Source organism: Aedes albopictus, chromosome 3 (genome assembly GCF_035046485.1).
Source record: "Aedes albopictus strain Foshan chromosome 3, AalbF5, whole genome shotgun sequence".
NCBI classification, from domain to species: domain Eukaryota; kingdom Metazoa; phylum Arthropoda; class Insecta; order Diptera; family Culicidae; genus Aedes; species Aedes albopictus.
In genome coordinates, this window is record NC_085138.1 from 230,183,413 (window position 1) to 230,204,372 (window position 20,960).

Below are 20,960 nucleotides of genomic sequence, written 5' to 3' on the forward strand. Positions count from 1 at the left end.
CCCTTGTGCTATAATAAGTGATTGAATAAATGAACATAATCATGTTTGAAACTCAATTTGCATATTATGTGTAATTTCAATATATTCAACGTGGAATGATCCCCAATTAGCCTTTATCCTGTTATTTTTTTCGAGATTTTTTTTTAACAAAATGATATACTATATAATAGGTATACCAGAAATATTGGTTTAAATTAAAAACAAAAAAATAATCTAAAAAAACACTTGATACTACATGCTCCCCAAAACCCATATGTCCTTCCATGTGTTATGCTGCTTCCTTCCACTTCCTTTGAACCGCGCGGCGGCGGCGAACGATTATGTACCCGTACATAACTATACAACACAACGTGCAAACGGTGTGGTTAGCGACAATGTGGAAATATTCCCCCATCCCACGATGCGAGCGCGACAGGCTGCCGCGCTGTGGTGGGCGCTAAGAAAATTTCCTTCTACAACCCTCGACCAAACTCCAGCCTATAGCTGTCTGGGACGGCGATCGATAAAGCAAAACCACACCCAACGGGAAACCAGCTCCGGTCGGGCTGGATTTCAAGCATTTTCCACCGAAATGTGCCGTTCCGGAGGAACAGCTGAGCAGGTGCTTCCACACAGTGGGAGTGACATTTCCGATCGCACTCGTTTGCCGCTTGAATGTGTGAGTGTGAGTGGATCAAAATATTTTTTTTTCTTGGTTATGTTACTTTTTACGTTTTGAATTATTTTTTTATTGCTAACTTTTTGCTTTTTACTTTCCAAATGCATCATAATAAAGAGAAATGTGATGCAATGAAATCAAAACGCATCTGAACTGAACACGACGCTCTTTTCGTAGGACAAAACAAAAAAGAAACTCACCATTCTGCTCATGTTTTTTTTTCTCCCACTGTACCAGGAATTGAACTTGGATTTTTTCTTAACTTCCACCTGGATTTTCACTTCACTCGCGTCTTCGAACAGTACAACAATCCGTAAACTCTGCGTTCCCAATCGAGTCACTTGCGAAAACTCCTTGGAAAAGTGCAAAATCTTCGTTTTTCACTTGCACACAAAAAAAAATAGATTTTTTTGTCAACCCGTGAGCCTACTGTGACGACCCGTGCTCTGTGAGAGCCTAATGATTACGCGACCGAACCGAGCTGTCTTCCGAATGAAACTGCGCGTCTGACAGCGACAGGACGACGGTGACGGTGACAGACTGGCGACGACGCAAAAATGCGTCGGTTTACCCGTTCACATCTCGTCGAGTAAACGTTACGTGCATTACGTACAGCGCCCGTTCGCTCGTTGCAAACCCGCTAATTGCAATGCTTTTTGGTTGCAAGTCCGCTAATTGCAAAATTTGACACGTGTTTGCAATTAAAAAGCAATCAAGTGTCAAATTTGTGCAGGCAGTGCATTTCGATCACGGGGATGCTACGGTGATCGGATTTTGATGCCGCTTATCATGCGCAACCAGAGCACACTAATACAAACATTCACTCAATCCCGAATAAAACGGTATCATACACAATAGGAAGCAATCAGTGAAGTACTAGATTGAAAGTAGTGAGCTGGATTTTTGTATGGTGAGATGATCAATAGGACGCAATCAGTGAAGTACTAGATTGAAAGTAGTGAGCTGAATTTTTGTATGGTGAGATGATCAATTCTCCATTTCTGCAATGAAATGGTGCAAACAGCGTGGGTTATATGATTTATTGGCTAATTTGATGCTGTTTGAGCAAAAGTTTGGATAACTGGGTTGCTGTATTATTTTTTCTTGCAACTTCAACAACACAGTTATCCAAACTTTTGCTCAAACAGCATTAAATTAGTCAAGAAATCATATAACCTACGCTGTTTGCACCTTTTTATTGCAGAAATGGAGAATTGATCATCTCACCATACAAAAATCCAGCTCACTACTTTCAATCTAGTACTTCACTGATTGCGTCCTACACTGAACGGCGGCTTGCGGTGAAAATTACTATTCTGAGGGTCAATTTAAATACACAACGCCACTAAAATTGTGCAGAATGATTTTCGTTTCAATTCAACAGAATTATGTTTTCAATTTTACCATGGACTCGATTTTCAATTAAAAAAAGTTTCTGTTGGCAACCGGATTTGAACCAAGAACCTTGACACCACCAGGCTCGCACGCTACCACTCGGCTATCGAACCGGTTGATGGGAGAAGAAACAAAACGCACACAAGAAGCGTTGGTGGGTCGATGATCATGTTTTGCCATGGTAAATTTAAAAACATTGTTATGCTTGTCATTACTGCAAGCCGCCTTTCAGTGTATTCTCCATTTCTGCAATGAAATGGAGCAAACAGCGTGGGTTATATGATTTCATGCCCAATTTTATGCTGTTCTCGATGCTATTTGAGCAAAAGTTTGGGTAATTGTGTTGTTGAAGTTGCAAGAAATAAATAATACAACATCACAGTTACCCAAACTTTTGCTCAAATAGCATCAAATTAGTCAAGAAATCATATAACCCACGCTGTTTGCTCCATTTCATTGCAGAATTGAAGAATTGATCATCTCACCATACTAAAATCCAGCTCACTACTTTCAATCTAGTACTTCACTGATTGCCTCCTATTCAACAGTGTATCATTTTCTGATCATACGTGTTATCGTAAACTGGATGATACATAGATGATACGACATATCGTATTCATTATAGCAGTTATCATTTTCGGTGTTTCGATGATAGACCGAATGGGTTGTTAAGTATCGTTACCATTCAAAAATGCCATTTTTCTCGAACAAAATTTTTGTGGAATCATACATGTTATGATCGCTTTATCACAATGGAAAGTCGCTGAGCACATCTTTACCAATTATTTTCAGTGTGCCAACGGGTAACTGCATTGCTACTGTGCACTGGATTTATTTCCTGGAATCCTGTAACTGCTATCGAAAGCCAGAACCTTGGTCAGAACTTCTTCTATCGGAATCAAGGATCTTTTTTTAATTTTAAACACAAACTGCGCAACGCATACCATACTGATCCAAAGGTTGTTTATAGATTTTGAATAGATAAACCTGGATAATGATGAGCCCAGGAACCATTCCGGACATATTTTCGGGAACTGAGGAATGCAAGGGCTCCTACAAATATTTTTCTCGAGATTTCAATAAAGGTTTGGGAAGGTTCATTTATTACGTCCATCGTTTTTCGAGATTTGTAGACCCCCCTCCCCCCTCTGTCACGCTATTTCCCTATACCTTATACATGTACTGTCACACTTTCCTAGACCCCCCCCCCCCCCCTCCCCAAAATGTTGGACTTAATTTTTGAACGTCCCCTTTCCTATCAGAGATTTTGACACTCATTTCGGGGTTCCAGGGTGAGAACTTGGGTGAGAACTGTTTCCGTTTCTTGTGGAGCTACTTCGGGAGTTGCATTGGGAATAACTCCGGGATTTCTATCGTGACTTCTTGTGGAGGATTTTTCGGGAAGTCAATCGAAAGTTTTTTTTCTCCGCATCTTGGTTGGAAGGAATTGCTGGTGGATTGCCTGAAAGAAATGGCAAATGGAATCCCCGGAAGGAATTAATGGAGGATTAAGTGGGGTTCCACGGCGGTTCTGATGGCAAATTTTCTAGAAAACTACTGGAGGTTTCTACGGAAGGCATTGTTGGGGGATTTGCCGAACAGAAGCATTCGCACAATGTATAGCTGAAGCTCGAGCTGAAGGATTTCCGGGAAGAAATCGCTGAAGAACTACAGGAGGTATTCCGGAGCTCATTGTTGTAAAATTCATCATAAGAAATGTTTACTGAAATTTTTTCCGGAAGGAATATCCAGCGGGTTGTCGGATTTTCTGGAATGAATTGATGGAGGGCTCGATGGAGGGTTAGTGAACAATAAGGTTGTTTGGAAGGAATTACCATAGACTAATTTCAAAACCTCGATGTACCAAAGAAAACGATCAAATTTTCGGTGACCAGTCCGGTACCCAATAAATATTCATAACCGTGTATTTTTTTCCGTGTAAATTGCCTTTCGTGTAAATTTTATTTAGCGTGTTACACTGATCTGACAGCTCTGACAGTAAGGGACTAAACATAAATTACGCAAAGTGAGTACCGAGGATTGTTCACAATCTGCGAACTTGACTGCGGAAAAAAATGCGACCATGACGCCGCTGGAATTACTGAAGGATAATCGGTAAGGATAGCTGGAAGATGCGACTGTAAATGGAGTATCGGTGGAGATTCCGATTATTACAAACAGTTTGCGCATCACATAGCAGATTACCCTAAAAGCTGCTCATATATTTTTTTTCCATAATATAAAATTTTTGCCGGAAACTCATTGCGGGGTTACGGGCTGAGAATCTCTTCGTCAGTTTCATATAAGTTGCATTGGGCGAATTCCTCCGAAGTTTATTTCGTGAATTCTCGCAGAATTCCTTTCGGAAAGTCCTGCGGGAGTTCATTCAAAATTTCTCCGGATCGTGGTTATCTGGAAGAAATTGCTGGTGGGTTGGCCGGAGGCAATGACAGATGGGTTCTCTGGAAGCTGGAGGCTCAAACTTTCTAGGAATTAAAAGCTTAAGGCGTAACGAACTGCTGGAAGATTCTTCGGAAAGAATTGCTGGACGATTCCTGGGAACGATCTACCACTGAATTTCAAAAAAGGATTCCTATTTTTCCGAAAACATTGCTGGTGGTTACCTCAAATGTAATCACCATACAGTTTTCTAGTATAAATCACTGAAGGATTTACTGGATGGAGCTACTGGTAAACTTCCGGTAGAAATTGGTGAAGGATTCTCCCGTTGAAATATAGTTACAGTCCTTGTTTATGTTCGAAACAAAAACAAAAAAGCAAGCAAAAAAGTGATCATTTCAGTCAATTTCCAGTTCTATCAAACTATGTGAAAAGAGCCTATCTTTTTTTTTTGTACTAGGTTACATTTATTGCTTATCCAGAGAAATCATCCAACCTGGCGGAGTGAAGAAGACAAAGAAAACCTGTTCCGCAAACGTCAAACTGCTGCACACTGCAGCAGAAGAGAGGCTCTCTTTGGTTTCCCTCTCTTTCGTTAATATCTCAGATGTTTATTTGTATTATGATTGTCTCCTTGCATTGAACGATGGTCCAAACAATCGTCTTTTGATTTGTACTGCAAAAATAGTTGAAAAGTGTACCATTATTTTGCAATAATTGAAAGAGAAAGTGAACAAAGAGAGCCTCTCAAATGCAGATAGGACCTATTGCAATGTTTGGCCTGAAATAGCTGAAAATCTAAATTATGTTTAATGGCGTTCAGCTGCATACAAAAGTGCTGAAACTACACCTAATATAGTTTAAAAATAAGTTACATATTGTGGCAGCAATTGTGATTACAAAAACCATAAATGAAACAATTTTCATTATTTTTGAATTTTATGGCAACCAAGTGAGTGAGAGCTTTTTAGCGTGCACCGAGCACTTTTGACGTTTGCGGAACGACTGCGGCGGTCGAAACTATAGACACTGTGGTGACCTGTAATTATAACATTCATTCACCTTGACACTAAGGTTGACAAACTCCTAAAAATGAGTATTTAGGGTTTGAGAGTGTAGGATCTGTCAGTGCACTATCTGAGCGGGGAGAACATTAACGAAGTAGCCGGAAGAGCAGATACCACAGCCACAGGATTGAACAGGATTCGAAGTGTATTGTGAAACGGTAAGCTCGGTTCGGAGGATTTCGGTATTCCGGAATCCGGCGGATTACGGCCAGGTGGAGAGCATCACAGTGGCGACAGGGATGGGATTCGATTTGGAAAGAAGAACAATTTGTTATTTCCCCAACGATTGAATCGACGTGAAGGATGGAGCTACAATCGGTGGCCTAGACAGTGGCGGAGTGTTTTTGTTGTTGAAAAGGGATGATTTCTGGCTTCTGAAAAGTGATTGTGTGGATATGGAAAATTAACAGATTCATCTCGGTAATTCTGATAGAGTGATGGAGTGTTGTTCCCAGAATTTATTGCGATTACAGGGAAGCGAAGTAGTGAAACCTCGTAATCGGTAGTAACGGATGTAAACGAGGCTGGCAGATTACGCAGTGATGCTCCTGGAGAGCGTGATGAAAACGATAAACTGGTCCCGGAGACCGTACTTAATAGGCTGGTGCATGGCACCATAGACTAATTGGTATGAGAAATTGGTCCCGGAGACCGTACAGGAAAAGCTGGTGCAAGGCACAGCTCTGCTCCCGGAGAGCGTTATAGGAAAGGGAAAGAAAGTCCTGGAGACTGAAGTTATTGAAACAGTAGGTCCTTTAGAGGGGAAAAGATCCCAGAGACTAACCAATAAGAACGGCTGGGGAAAATGCACTGTTTTGCTTTTGGAGAGATTTCTGAATTGAATGGCCAATGCATTGTGTGGCTTAGTTTTAGGAGGGTTATTAAACGAAATACTGGTTCCACAGACAAAAAGCCGCTATATTTATCTTTAAAGCTTCGTGTTATGAAAGCATATTGCACCAATGTTGGTTTTCCCGGATTTGTTTAGATGGAACACGGATATTAGGAGGCGCTGATGCAGCCGCGTAGGCGGGCCTGACAGAAACGGAAAGACGGTGGAAACTAATAAAAAAACAGCTGTAGTATGATTTTGTTGACAAGACATTATGGTTAGTTTCAGTCGAAGAAATTTGGAGAAAAACAAAGCGCAGTGTGAACATAACTTACGTTGAAATTGAACGAAACAATAACTGTGGCTGTAGTGTCAGAGCTAGAAGCCTGCACTCGGTACGATGGGCAAACCTACTACATGGATTGATAGAGAGAATCAGTGGCGTGGGCATTTGATCTCCGATGACAGTGGAAAATGTCTCGACTCGGCATGCTAAGGTGATGAAGTATTCCATATGAATCATCGTGTTGTTTATGGAGTATAGTTCAGATAAAAGTTAGGAAAACAAATAGAAAACAGATAGCTTAGCTTAGATTGACTGTACATGTCAATAGTTGCTCCTCCGTGATTGATCTGAACAGTTATGAATTGTACTGAGATCCAACTATATAAGGCATGGTTTCCCAAACTGTGGGTCGCGACCCCCCAGGGGGGTCGCCGGTCTTAATTCAGGGGGTCGCGAGGGACAGTAAAATATTTTACTGTAACAGACAACAAATGAGGCAATTTCTATGGGGGGGTCGCGAAAACTAGGGCTGCTGGCAAAAGGGGGTCGCGCGACCTGAAAGTTTGGGAACCTATGATATAAGGGGCTGGCTCCACTATTTCTAAAAGTGCAATTTAAGCAGTCGGTCAGGTTTCACAGTCAGTTGGGAAGGAAAAAGAATAGTAGAGTGTGATAATTGTTGCTATTAGAGACCGAGATCATTCGGAGTCCCCATAACCAGCACGGATAGGGTAATTGTTAGTGGGGTAGGATGTGAGATTTATGAGTCACTTTTACTCTGAAGGAGAAGCAGCACAGATCGTTTGGTTGACAACTTGTAGGCGTTATATGATACTGATCGCGCACGGGCGGACCTCTTTCGGTGTTTCCGGAATAATTGAAATAAAACGACGGTTGAATATTCTGCCGTCCTGCCATGGCGGAGGCACAAGAGAACATGACACTATTACAAAGGTGTGAGTTTGTGTAATGTGAAGAATTGATAATTCCATGTGTTTTGAACAAACAGATACATTTGTGAAAGTTGGAAGGAAGCGAAATGGCTTTTCCAACCCGTTTCTGTTCTAGCGATGGCTATGGATTTAAAAATATACATGTGCTGTATATGTAGAGAAGAGAAAGAGAGAAAGTACACGATACAAAGTATGAGGAAAGGGACGGACCAGTGATTGAACCCAGAACTTCTGTATACGAATCAGAAGCGGTAGCCACTAGACCATCAAGTCCATTTAAAAATAAATAGAAGATATCTTTGTTGAAAAAAGGACGCAGATATGGTTGAAAAACAGTATCGTGACGCGAAAAGTAATAAAGTTGAGGGTCATAAATTTTAGAATAGACCATTCCCGTCAAATTTTTTTATGCGTTCAACGGCTTTCCGCCAATTTATAGAGCAAAGTTTCCCAAGGAACCCATATGTTTTGACGCCTCTAATTATTGAAAAATAGCGAAAAACCTGCGAAGTAGCACTTTAGCTCTACTATCTCCTATTATTTATTTCACCCCAATTTCCGTTGCACCCCAATTTCCTCTATGCCTCGACCACAGCGATGTGGTGAGTTTCTAATCAGCAAACTGTCAAACGTTTGTTTTGTTTTGAATCAGTTTCGCATCGAAAAAAAAAATCGACGGGGGAATTGCAACGTTTAATCGTGTTCGGTTGGGTTTCCGTTGGCCCAGTTTTTCGGATCTGAGAGCAGCACATCGAGAACCTGAATATTTAGGTAAATGTCGAAATTGCATTCAACGTTCGTCGCCAATCAGCAATCCAACCATGCAAGCGGAGTAATCAAGATGAGCGTTGCCACCGCTCGAAGAACCCGGTACCTATGGGATGGTGGAGCGGCTAATAAAAGCGATCGGTATGCTGGTGTAACCAGGAAGCAGGTTCATCTGACGCAACCGAAGGCGGAACAGTTCTATCACAATCTCATTTATGAGTTTGTGGTTCTAAATATCGAGGCCACGGGGGTATTTTTTCCCAAATCGGAAGCTGATTTCGCTGAGTGGCCCGCTTAAGGTGTTGGTGCTGTCGTGTCGAGATAACACGATAAATAGATGACGAAAGTTGATGGGACCGACCGGAGAGGGCCGACAAAAGTGTTTAAACCAGTGTAGTCCAACCCTGAATGCATAAGGAGTTTATATGAACTGACAGACACCAGGAATGCCAGTCATTGGTCTGATTCGGTAGGATCCTTTTTGACCGAGGTGGCGCTGTTCTTACGCAATCGTTTTGCTCTGATTTGATAATCGGTCAAATGTGTGTATACAAATCGGTTCCGAAGATTCGCTGATCCGCTTTTTTTTTGAACCAACAAACCGGAGCATGTTGCGAAGCCAAGCCGGTCTCGCCGTTGACCTTTTATCCGATTCCGGCGTGTAATCCAAGAGTTCAGTGTGTGTGAAAAAGTATTTACTGCAAGCAGCAGCAAAGGCCAGCATTTTTGCCTCGATTCGCGCAGGTTCAAGAAACCAACGGAAGCAATCGTGGAGTAGTCCAGTCGTTAGCCCGGAAGAGTAATCCGCATGACGAAAAACAGCACCGTCGACATGAGAAGATAGTGATCGAACAGTTGACGTGCAACTGCACGACACCAACCAGCGGTCTATATGCCCTAACAGCTAAGGGAATCCAACACACGAGCTGCGATAGTTCGAATCGAACCCGAGAACAGTCTAGATGGCCAAACGAACTGCCACATAGTGCAATGCTAAAATCCGACAAGACGACCATATCAGCCTGAACAGCAGCAGCGTCACCCTATCGAATCACGGTTTGGATTGGAGCGGTTACTCTCAAAGATGTAACGCTGTCGACATAAAGGAGCTGATGAAGAAAGTAAGTTAAGAATAATCAGCTAAAGTTAAATACTTTTCTTTCCATTTTTTAGGCCGATGCAAATATTTAATTTGTTTTATGTCACCCCCCCCTTCAAAAATCCCAAAATATTGAAGGGGCGAAAAAAAAAACATGGCGTCCCATGACTTCATTTTCAATAGAAAAAATGTTTACAAACAACTATTTTTCAATAGTTGAAAAATATTTTTTCAATAGTTGGTAAAATTTAAAATGTTTGAATAGTTTTTTTTGTTTGTTCCTTATTTATTTTTGTCCCCCCCCTCGTACCCGATGAGAGGTCTCGGACATAAAAGAAAAATAATATTTGCATCGGCCTTATTCTTAGAAAATAAATGAATATCATCCGATACATCTGGCTAGTTACACGCGTCCTATTTGCTACACGATCGACTAGCTACAAGCAATTCTGTTGCTGTCATTCCGACGCCCACTCGCAGACGATCCCGACGGTTTTTTTTTAATTTGCTATAATATGGAGGACTAGCAAACCGAATAGTCGCCGCGGCGGCAGCAATGAAAACGCCTCCAGCCTCAGCCAACAACAAAACGGTACAAACGCCCGCCGGTAAGTTACTCTCATCAGTTCAGGTGACCGCTCGGATTCGTGTTCTGCGCGCAATTACCTACTTATTCGGGTTTATCCGGTAGCAAAACCCTTACTGTAACCTGAGAACTGTAATCAACATATAGATGCACATCATGTCCTCACCATTTCTGCTTCAATCTTTCAGAAATTGTATGGAACATCAGCACTACCGGAATCGACATGTAGTGCTCAGCACCATCCTAGGAGACCTGATATATATGTACCTGGAAATCATGAGTACAAACGGACGAACTGACAGCAGGTTTTTGGGCTTGCAACGGCATGGTGACTGAAGAATCGCGCATTGGCTACGACGACCTAGACAGTCACGGCGACTACAACATTGAACGAAGTGTAATCTCATAGCACCATGCGTCGGAGTGGCCTAGATCAAGTACCTGGAAGGTATCATCGGTTTCGGGTCGTCATCGGGGAACCGAAACCGCTGGATCAACCGCGGCATCTAACACGTCGGTATCTAAGTGCCGATTCTCATAGAACTTCCATTGACGCCGAAGGCTATACCAAAACGAATGCGATATTGCATCAGTAGTTGATCACCGGACCCCAGAATACCAGATGTCATCAAGGATGTCAACTGTCACCCTGATTCTACGAATCGACCTCGGTACTTGACCTCATGGTACCGGTTATGAGTCGTCGAAATTCCCCCGGTCGCAACGTGGCGCTGACGACGGATCACAAGTACACCCGGTTAACCGGAAGCCACTCAAAAAATACTCGATCGACTTGGCCACATGCCAGTATGGAGACACCAACTCTGGGCGAACTTCCGATGGTGTAGGCGACAAGGCCAAAATTGCTATAACTATGTCAATGCCTTTGTTTTATTACAATCGACTGTTGCACGACCTCGTTTGTCGTTACCGTCACTGTTTCTCCTTCTACCTATAAGGTATAATAAATATGGTATGTGGGGGCAAGATGGGTCAGTACCGTTTTCAACCGTACTATTTATTTTTTGAATCTTTCTATAATTTTCCCAGATGAACGACGTGGATACACAAAAAAGTGATATATTGTTTTTAAAATTCTTTACGTTTCTTACGCAGAAAAAAAATAAAATATTTTTTCGTTATACTCCTTATGCTATACATTCCTTTACTACGTGTAATGTGTAGACGGGGCAAGATGGGTCACCCTAATTTTTCGGTATGTTTGCATAGTTTTTAAAAATGTTTTATTTTTCATAGAAAGGCTATTATGTGACCTACATTATCGAAGCGACTAGAGCGCTGAAAATTTGTGAACATATTTTTAATATTTTTCTACAAAAAATATAAGTTTTCTAAGTTTTTTATGGCTACCTGAATAAAAATATTCTATTTCTGAGAATAATCTACCGATTTGTTTCAACACTTCTTTCATGTAATCTGTACGTATGTGAAGCTTAGATGTATAGAGAAAAAATAGAAGATCTAGTATTTTTTGTTGGAGAAAAATCGAATTTCTGATAGCTGACCCATCTTGCCCCCGTACAAATGAGGTGGGGCAAGATGGGTCATGTTTTGACAATTGTTTGTCAATAAGCAGGTTTCAAACTGTATGACCTTTCGATACCCTTATATCATAGCTGACTAGTGTATCTGGAAGTCGTGATAGAAAACAGAGAAATGCTATTTATATTCAGAATGTTATAGGGATCCATTTCTTAGGTGACCCATCCTGCCCCCACTTACCATACTAGCTCGTAAATATCATTAATAAATTCATACCGTTCTTCCACTGCAGGTCATATTAGACAAACCTTGACCCCATCTCGCACTGGCAGTTCAACGAGCTAAATTCGAATTGATGGCTAAGGGGCTGTCCATTTATTACGTTAAGGAAATTGGACAATTTTTCGACACCCCCACCCCCCTTGTAAGATTTTGTGTATGAGAGCCCAAACATTTTTGTATGGCTCGTAAGATTTTCCAAACCCCCCTCCTCCCATAAACCCAAACGTAATTGATGGACAAGGACAGCCCCTAACGTACTCGGAGATCACCGAGATACTTGGCCATCTACCTTTTTGCACATGCGATTTTAATGTACTATTTCCAGGTGCAGTACAGATTCGACTCCAACGGAATAGTAACCCGTCCGGATGTTTTCTTCAATATGTATCCATGGAGGAGCATCAATAAAATTCTCCCGTCATACTTTGATGTGTGTTCATGAAATCACTTCCGCCATATCCTCCGCAGTTCGACCTAGGTCGTCGCCGACAGTGGCAGCAGTTCTGGCTCCGGAAAAAAGCCTTGATTACCATCGTAGGTGTAGTAGCGGTCTTCAGTTCACCAATTTAGACTGTTTGTCGGCAAATTCTAGCTCGATGGCCCGTCAGGACCATACGAAGAGTCACGTAGATTATTTTATACCTTGCGAAAGTCCAGTTCGATTCTTCTGTGATTGGTTATCCTTAATTTCCAGTTTTCTCTTTTGAATCCATATCACCATCTGCTGTTCGATCCCGATCATGTTAGAACCTATTAAAACCAACTTCCCCGTCCGATACAGCCGGTAAATTTGGCGCATTTCAGCGGCAATGAAGGCACAATCTAATCCAGTCGGCGCTCGGGTGGTCGCATTGAGGATTCCGTAGTACACGCTTGCCGCAGATTCATTTGGAACCAGTTGGGTTAGTATTTTCGATATTTACTGCTGCATTTAAAGGAATTTCTGATGGCTGATGGCTGTTTGACAATTCTGAAAGTAAACATGAGCAGGGCTCCCAGATGCAGCTAATTTTCTGAGGTGAAAAAAGTAGATCACCATGTCAGGGTTGCCAAAATCAGCCAAAAATTACTTCGCATGGTGATTTTTATTTCAAAATGTGGTGAATATCTCAGTTTTTGAAAATTTGTATGAAAATCAGGAGAGCATATAAAAAAAATCTAAAAACGGTAATAATCAGCAAAAACGATTGTCTTTCGAAGAAAAATATAAAAAAGAGGGGTAAGGTCAGACGGGAATGGTCTATTGGATTCATTTGGTCGGAGTATTAAATCAGAAAAACTCCAAAGGATAAGAACAGTTTTTATTATTTTGCAAACTTGCATTTGATAAGAGTGAATCTCATAAATGATTTTGTATTTAGGATTTTGGTTAAAAATGATTAGCCGAAGTAACGACAATCTAGTCTGAAGTTAGATTATTATAAACAGTCAAATATTTCAAATCCGTAGAAAAGGGGAGATGTGGTGACCTGTAATTATAACATTCATTCACCTTGACACTAAGGTTGACAAACTCCTAAAAATGAGTATTTTGGGTTTGAGAGTGTAGGATCTGTCAGTGCACTATCTGAGCGGGGAGAACATTAACGAAGTAGCCGGAAGAGCAGATACCACAGGATTGAACAGGATTCGAAGTGTATTGTGAAACGGTAAGCTCGGTTCGGAGGATTTCGGTATTCCGGAATCCGGCGGATTACGGCCAGGTGGAGAGCATCACAGACACTATAGATTCCATAATCTCGCGGAGACGAAGACAACTGTAGCCAAACGAACTGTCAGTTCGTGCAGCCAAACGAGCATGATGTCACGATTTCAATAGCGACAATGGATTGCGTGACGTCATATTCGCTCGATACACTCTAAATTCACGACAAAACACACTAAAATCGTATTACTCAACCATGTCTCCGCGAGTCTATGGAATCTATAGATTCCTATATTATCGTCGCACCACCAAATCGAAGTCGTCGCTAGAAGCACATGCGAAGTTGCAGCAGCGAAGTATTGTCGGGCCGCCACCAAACCGGACTTCGCACAATCAAGTCGCGACGCGACCCAACTCGCGACGTTTTTTAATCATGTCAAATGTAGTGCGCATCCTTCCCGTTGTTGTCAGCAACACAGCGCACTAGATGCGAAACAGTTGCGACACTTGTGGACCAAGAAAATAGCAATTTTTGATTGAATGTCGGTCTTGATTCCAACCGGATAGACAATAAATTTGAATCTATTTTTTCTGTTGCGCATCATTAAGCTTATTAAGAGCAACAATATGCACTAATCCAAATTGAGTTGCGACATTTCTAAGTAGGTTAAAAATCAATTTTCGCACGTTCGGTCACTTCACTCAGAAATAAAAGTATACACGGAATTACTATTATTTATGCATTTTGTATCCGCATCTCTGTCACTCTCTTTCTGTTTTCATGCTATCTGCCGTTTAGCCTGGGTTGAAGAGAACTGTTTCGTCAACCCAGAAGAAGCACTAGATAGCATGAAAACAGAAAGAGAGTGAGAGAGATGCGGATACAAAATGCATAAATATTGCACAGTTCCCACTAAATCGAACTGCACAGTATGAAAGTGTGACGGTTGAAAAGTGTGACGATAAGTGCAACCGCGCTCTCTGACAGCATTTTGACGTCGAGAAATGTCACAAATAAGCACGTGGTGTGTGTTTCGCCTGATTCTTTCTCGATTTTGTTTTGATTCTCATCCATCTGACAACCCACGCATTTGGCTTTCTTTCTTTTTTCTCACCCAGAGTCATGACCGGGTGGCCAGTTATACAGTGTATCGACCAATACGATTTCACTCTCACGAGTCGCGCCCGGTGGCCGATAGACGCCGCGTCTGAACATAGACTGACTCGACTCCCGATCGACAGAACGGTTGTCGTACACAAGTGGTGTCTGTTCGTTATACCGTCAATGATTATACCTACTACTAAATACTTACTCGATACATCTCTCCCAACTTAAAGTAATTGGTTAGCTTCAAATAATTTCGGATGTGCCATACACGAGTTGAATATGAACTGTCTTATTTGTATTTGTATATCTCTTATATATAATTTTTTTTGTGAATCACCCTTACATGTGTAGTCACAGACTCTTTTACTTTAGAACTATTCCAATACAAAATCTTTGAATCTTCCTGGCACTTGAACTGATCGTCGTTGTCTAGCAGTACCTTGATTTCCGAGTACCTCACTTGTTTCTTGTGTTTCCGAACCTTCTTCTTCTGAAATGTGTAACATAGATTCCTCTACCTCTCTACACTCTACCCCCTTTTTCAATACTTTGAAATGTGTACTATTTCTCTTGTATGTCTTACCAGAATCTGCTGATCTTACAGTTATCTCCCCACCTTTTATTTCAGTGACCATGAACTCTTCGGAAGTGAAAGTAGGCTGTAGCGATCCCTGCTTCAAATTTTTCATGATCACTGTATCTCCTACCTGAATCGTGTGTGGTGTAGCACGTCTAGTTGAGTCCGCTCTTATCCTGTTTTTCTCTTTCAGCATCATATCGCGATCCCTTGATTCCTCCAAAAACAAACTTTGGTTTTTGTGGATGGAAGGAATTTTGTTCCTCAATTCTCTTCCAAACATCATTCGGCCTGGAGAGATACCTGTTGTTTCTTGTGGTGTAGAATGGTACATGAGAATATATTCCAAGAGATCTGATTTCCAATCTGATTCCTGGATGGTGCTGATCTTAATTCGACGTCCCAAATTCCTCATTTGTCGTTCTACGGCCCCGTTTTGTTCCGGCCAAGGGGCTAGTCGCTTGGAACATTGTGCCAAGAGGTGCCAAGCACACCGTCTTATACGCTGTGTGGCACACCGAGGCACTCTGAGGCACAATTTTGACACTTGAGTTTGGGTGAAAAAACTAGGCAACCATGTGCATTTGACCTGCAAAATAAAAACAAACAGTTGGTTGTCTTGGTAGTTGCCAAGCAAAATCTGAATCATCAAGCAGTGGCACTTCGGGGCACACTGAGGCACAATTGAATACCCGTTGGCACACTGAAAATAATTGGCACAAGTAAAGATGTGCTCAGCGTCTCCCCCTTGGTTCCGGCCAATACGGCGTAGATAGGTTTAAATGTATACCGAAACTCGCACAAAATTGTTTGAGCTCTGATGATCGAAACTGAAGACCATTGTCTGCTGTAATAGAACGAGGAATCCCGAATGATGCAAACATCTTTAGCAATGCTCTTATAACTTTTTGTGACGTTGCTGGAGACATCGGTTCGATTTGGATGAACCTGCTGGTATAACACACTACAACGAGTAGAGATTCTCCTGAAGGCAATCCTTTTTTGAAGTCCATCGCAAGGTCTTGCCACGGCTCTGTCGGTATGCGTCGTGTGATTGGATTTGGTTTATCGGGAAGTCCAGTCATTTGACATGGTTTGCAGCTTCTCACAGTTTGTTCAATCATTTTATCCATGCCGGGAAACCAGACCTTTGACCGTAGATGTGCTTTGATGCCCGTGCTTCCTTGGTGTCCGATAGACGCCGCGTCTGAACATAGACTGACTCGACTCCCGATCGACAGAACGGTTGTCGTACACAAGTGGTGTCTGTTCGTTATACCGTCAATGATTATACCTACTACTAAATACTTACTCGATACATACAGGTTTATGCATTTCTCTTGTAGAAAAAGATCATAAAATGTGTAATTTATAAAATTGATATCGGCAACCGTGCTGGAGCACAAAAATAGTGTGATAGATGAAGTGCATCAAAAATCCATCTTTCAAAGCAACCAGCAATAATAGTAATTCCGTGTATACTTTTATTACTGAGTGTTCGTATTTCAACCAAAACCATAATATTATAGCGTCTACTATAGTGTCTATTAATAGTCGAAACTAACGAGTCTGGAATAACAAAGAGGAGAAACGTCAAAATTGGAACAGCCGATTTGCTGTCATCCCCATAGTTCCAATCGAGCAGGAGACCTGTCAAAACGACCAGGATTCGCCACTTTGGTATACTCGAGACACTTTAGTCGAAACCACCGCAACCCCGTTGGATTTTTTCTATACACGGAACTACAAATCAACCCAAATTTAGGTTGTTTTGACGCAATCCCGGTCTTCCGTAGAATTACTCAAATTTGCGTTAAACAGCGAAAGTGGTGAGTGAGTAGTTCTCGTTTGAGAGCGGCAAAAAAATTAACCCAGTGGTAAGTTATTTTCACCCAACGGAGGCCTCAAATGACGCAAATTTGGGTTAACTCAAGAAAACCCAAATTTGGCTTCTTCCACGGAAGAGCAGCGGATGCGTCGGTGCTTCTCTCTTTGTTTTCGACAACATTGCGGTGGGGCGAGGGAGAAAACAACCCAACTTTGAGTTAAATCTTTAAGCAGTTTAGCCAAATTTGAGTTTTTAAAACTTATTCTTTGGGTTATAATATTTTTCCGTGTAGTTTCTTTCTCCGTGTAGAATAACGCTTGTAACAGTTGTCAAAATCGCCTCACATCTCTGAGAATTTTCCGCAAACGGCGACAGAGCGAGCGCCGAGCGCAACAACGGTGATGCAGTTTGTCTACCTGGGGGTGGTGTGAAAAACATCAGCAAAAGTCGAGAGCGCTTTGGATTAGTGGATTTTTTTAGTCGCAAAGCGCAATTTTTTCTTATCATTACTGTAGTTTGCACCATCGTTCAGCAGCGCAAAATGTTCTGATCGAGTTTTGCATCCGCGGGTAAGTGTAAATGTTATTTTTCCGCACAAAAAGATGATACATTTTAAGTGGGTGTTTACTACGGGATGCAATATTATGAATGACCCAAGAATAGCCTGGTAAAATATGGGTCATTTTAGTTGCGTAACATATTGTATGGAAATGTGATAAGCTTTTGTTTTCCAAGACAAACTGGATAATGTCTGATATGTGTATCTTTTCGGCAATTTTTGTTGTATATGATGTTATGGGTGGTCGAAAGCCGAGAGTCACAAGGTTTCAATCCATGGCCATCTTTTATGGCCGATTCTAGTTTGTGATAGATTGCAATATGACGATTAGATAGGCATCTAGATGCCTAGCTAACAATCACGAAAGTTCAAAGTCCAAATTCAAGAACAAATAAAGGAATTGTGTAACAAATGACCTATTTCAAAGGTAGGCACCCCGCATTTAATCTATATTAATCCATTGAGTGAAGTTGATGTTTTATAGATAAAGGCAGTCTAGGCCTACTTATATTTCGTGATCTGACCCTATGTGTGATCTAGTTAGATGGCATCAAAACATTAATTAAAGCGATTTCTATCAATCACCTTTGCAGAAACCCCGCCTGCTGAAGTGCAAGAGAGCTGCTGCTGCTGCTTAACGCATGACTGAATCCGAAGCAGGGCCTACAAAGTACCTACCGACTTAATTAGATAGTCTACGCGAAAAAAAAAAAACGAAACAGTCAAGAGAAAAACAACGACGCAACATCTAATCTAGAGCAGCGGCTTATCGGGCATCGTCAACTTTTTCGACCCATACCTACAGCCAACGTAAAGAACAGACGTGTCGGCGGCGCCAGGAGGAGAAATCGCATCGCCATGAGTGGAGGAGGAGCAATCAAAACCGATCCCCGGGGATGCATCTTTCCGTTGCTCTACTCGTTGGGATCTTTTGGGCTGGCCTGTGCCAGCCTGTGGGAGCTGAAACCATCGGATCGAATCACGGTCCAGCGGGGCGCATTACTGATCAGTTTGGGCTTCGTCTACTTTGTGGCGCTAACCGAGTTTCTGAACAAGCTGATATTGCGCACCACCGTGGGGCTGAGCTTCGTCAAGAAGTATAGGCTGAGAATTTCCGACGTGCTGGATATAACGAACAAGTGAGTATTTTTTATATTTATTTATATTAGTTATATAATTTATAGAAAGCTTTTAGGCGTAGCTTAGAAGTAGCTTTTAGGCGATAGATCAGCGTGATTTATCTTCTGGCACATGTTATCTTGCATGTTGTTTTGAGTAAAACATATTGTTGCACAAATAAGACAAAATTACTATTTAACCCTCCAACGCCCAAAAAATGAACCATACGAGATAATAGATTTTTGAGTGGGAGGCTATAAATTGTAATTTTTAAGTTTACTTATGCGATAGCCTGTCGTACAAAATTTAACCCTATGAAGCCGGAGGGGTGACCCCAACATAGAAACGGCTGTATAAATTCACCCATTCGATAAAACAGAATACTGCCTTCGGCAAAGTTGTTGCAAAATTAGTTCTCTATTAGGGAAAAATGGGGATATTTGTATTTAGGACTTTATTGATAACCTAGAACTGAACACCATGAAATTTGGAAAAACGAAATAATTGACATTCCAGTACATAGCTCTAAAAACTGAACTTTTTTTTAAGAAGGCCGGCTCCAGAGGCACGTTATCCTCCATTTGGGACATTTGTGCCATCGCCATACATATAAGCCTATTTCATCATTTACCTGAGGGAATGGGACAAGGAATGGAACGGGATTAGGAAAGGGAAAGGTGATGAAATAGGAAGGGGTGCCCTAGAAGAGGGAATGAACGCATAAGCGCAACGAGAGCTCATAGACCATACCACAACGGGTGTGAGGGAGTGTTCAACCTAGAGGAAGCGAAGGATTTCCTCTTTATTGCCGTCGAGCAGATACAGAATTTCCGTACCTCAAAAACTCTCACGACAATAACCATCAAGGTCAGTGGCCTCCTCCAAAAGGGACTGGCTACCCGAAGAGCTTCACTGATTGTTCCCTGATGGGTTAATCCTCCTCCAAAAGGGACTGGTTACCCGAAGAGGATTAAGGTTGAACTTCTCTTCCAAAAGGGGCTGGTTACCCGAAGAGATCCACTCTGTGGCTAGTTCTAAAACAAAATTCTCCTCCAAAAGGGACTGGTTACCCGAAGAGAATTAGGTGGTTTCGGATATTTCAAAACAAAGAGTCTGACTTGACTCGTACTAGAATCTACCGCGAATGCTTTATTCATGAAACGGGGTCTCCTTATATACCCTCGTCCAGACCTCTCCAGACATTTTCGCATTCTCTTTTTAACATGTTTTTTCCTGATCCTGTGGAAAACTATTCCATTTGTATATGTGCCATCCATAAAGTATGCTCATCCTTTTCACATCATTAATTTGCCATGATCGATCGAGATTCTAACTTGCATACATATAATCTTGCTATAAACCTTCCAAGCAAATCTTGCTTACAATTAATTTTGCCGAGTTGAGAATCTTTTCAGCAATTAAGCCTCTGCAATACATTAGAGTTTTCCTGGATTAACTCTTGGTGGTGAGCATGGATAGTTGCATACAATTGTAATCCTAGCGGTGCTTGTTTGGTTTAATAGGGTTTCACAATATTGCTTAATCATAGTGCTTATGTATAAGTGGCAAGTCTTTATCTGAGAGCGCAATATCAAATCCGATCGCATAATTCATCTCACGCATGCGTATTACCGGAGATGCCTACATGAATCGATCTAATTTCTGTACTACCACACATCTAGAATTATTGCATCATAAGGATCATGAATGAACCTGAATATGAAAACGCGTAGTAAAGATCATGATTGATCCTGAATATGAAAACGTTTTCATTCAATATAACTTGACCGTTCATTCCCTAAAATATTCTGAATGTATGCGATCTGCGTATCATACGCTTAATAATTGACATTGATCTTGCGCTAGAGTGCCATTGCCAAGCATAACCGTAGTAGCATCAGGGAAGTCGAAAGCAAATGATTTGTTTATAAATATGTGCTCTGGACTAATCGTTTACTACGCGCGGTTTGTTCCGCGCTGGATTATGTGTTTATCCAAAACAGTCTCTTCCATAACGCTACGCGATCAAAGCATAATGGTGATAACGTTTGGTGGAACGTTGGCTCGTTTCCAATCGATTCAGATTGATTTTTGCACATTGGAATTTACACCGGTCTACATGAATTTGTGACCAACGCGATTCATCAAACGTTATTTTTACAATTATTATGTTCCTTATTATTATAAATCATTATAATAGGAATATTTGTGTGACACTTCTCTTGCCATTACTATAATCAAGTGAAGAGTGAGCGTTGAATACATTGTGCTTACAATAGATAAATGAGACTTTGA

General features: G+C 41.4%; 2 protein-coding genes across 5 annotated transcripts in view; one reads left to right on the forward strand and one right to left on the reverse strand.

The window, feature by feature from the left end:
- The window catches only part of LOC109399598 (protein strawberry notch), a 28,182-nt gene extending 27,018 nt beyond the window's left edge, over nt 1–1,164 (reverse strand). For all 4 annotated transcript variants that reach the window (XM_062859379.1, XM_062859378.1, XM_062859377.1 and 1 more), the window contains exon 1: nt 859–1,164. In XM_062859379.1, the coding sequence (XP_062715363.1) occupies nt 859–870 (12 nt within the window). In that variant the 5' untranslated portion in view covers nt 871–1,164. The remainder of the gene's footprint in view (nt 1–858) is intronic.
- A 16,193-nt stretch (nt 1,165–17,357) lies between these two features.
- LOC134291518 (uncharacterized) lies at nt 17,358–18,685 on the forward strand (the record flags this gene model as incomplete). Its single annotated transcript, XM_062859382.1, is given in 2 exon segments — nt 17,358–17,556; nt 18,140–18,685. A coding segment is annotated over 1 exon segment (281 nt), but the record flags the coding sequence as incomplete, so codon positions are not given.
- Nucleotides 18,686–20,960: the final 2,275 nt, after the last annotated feature.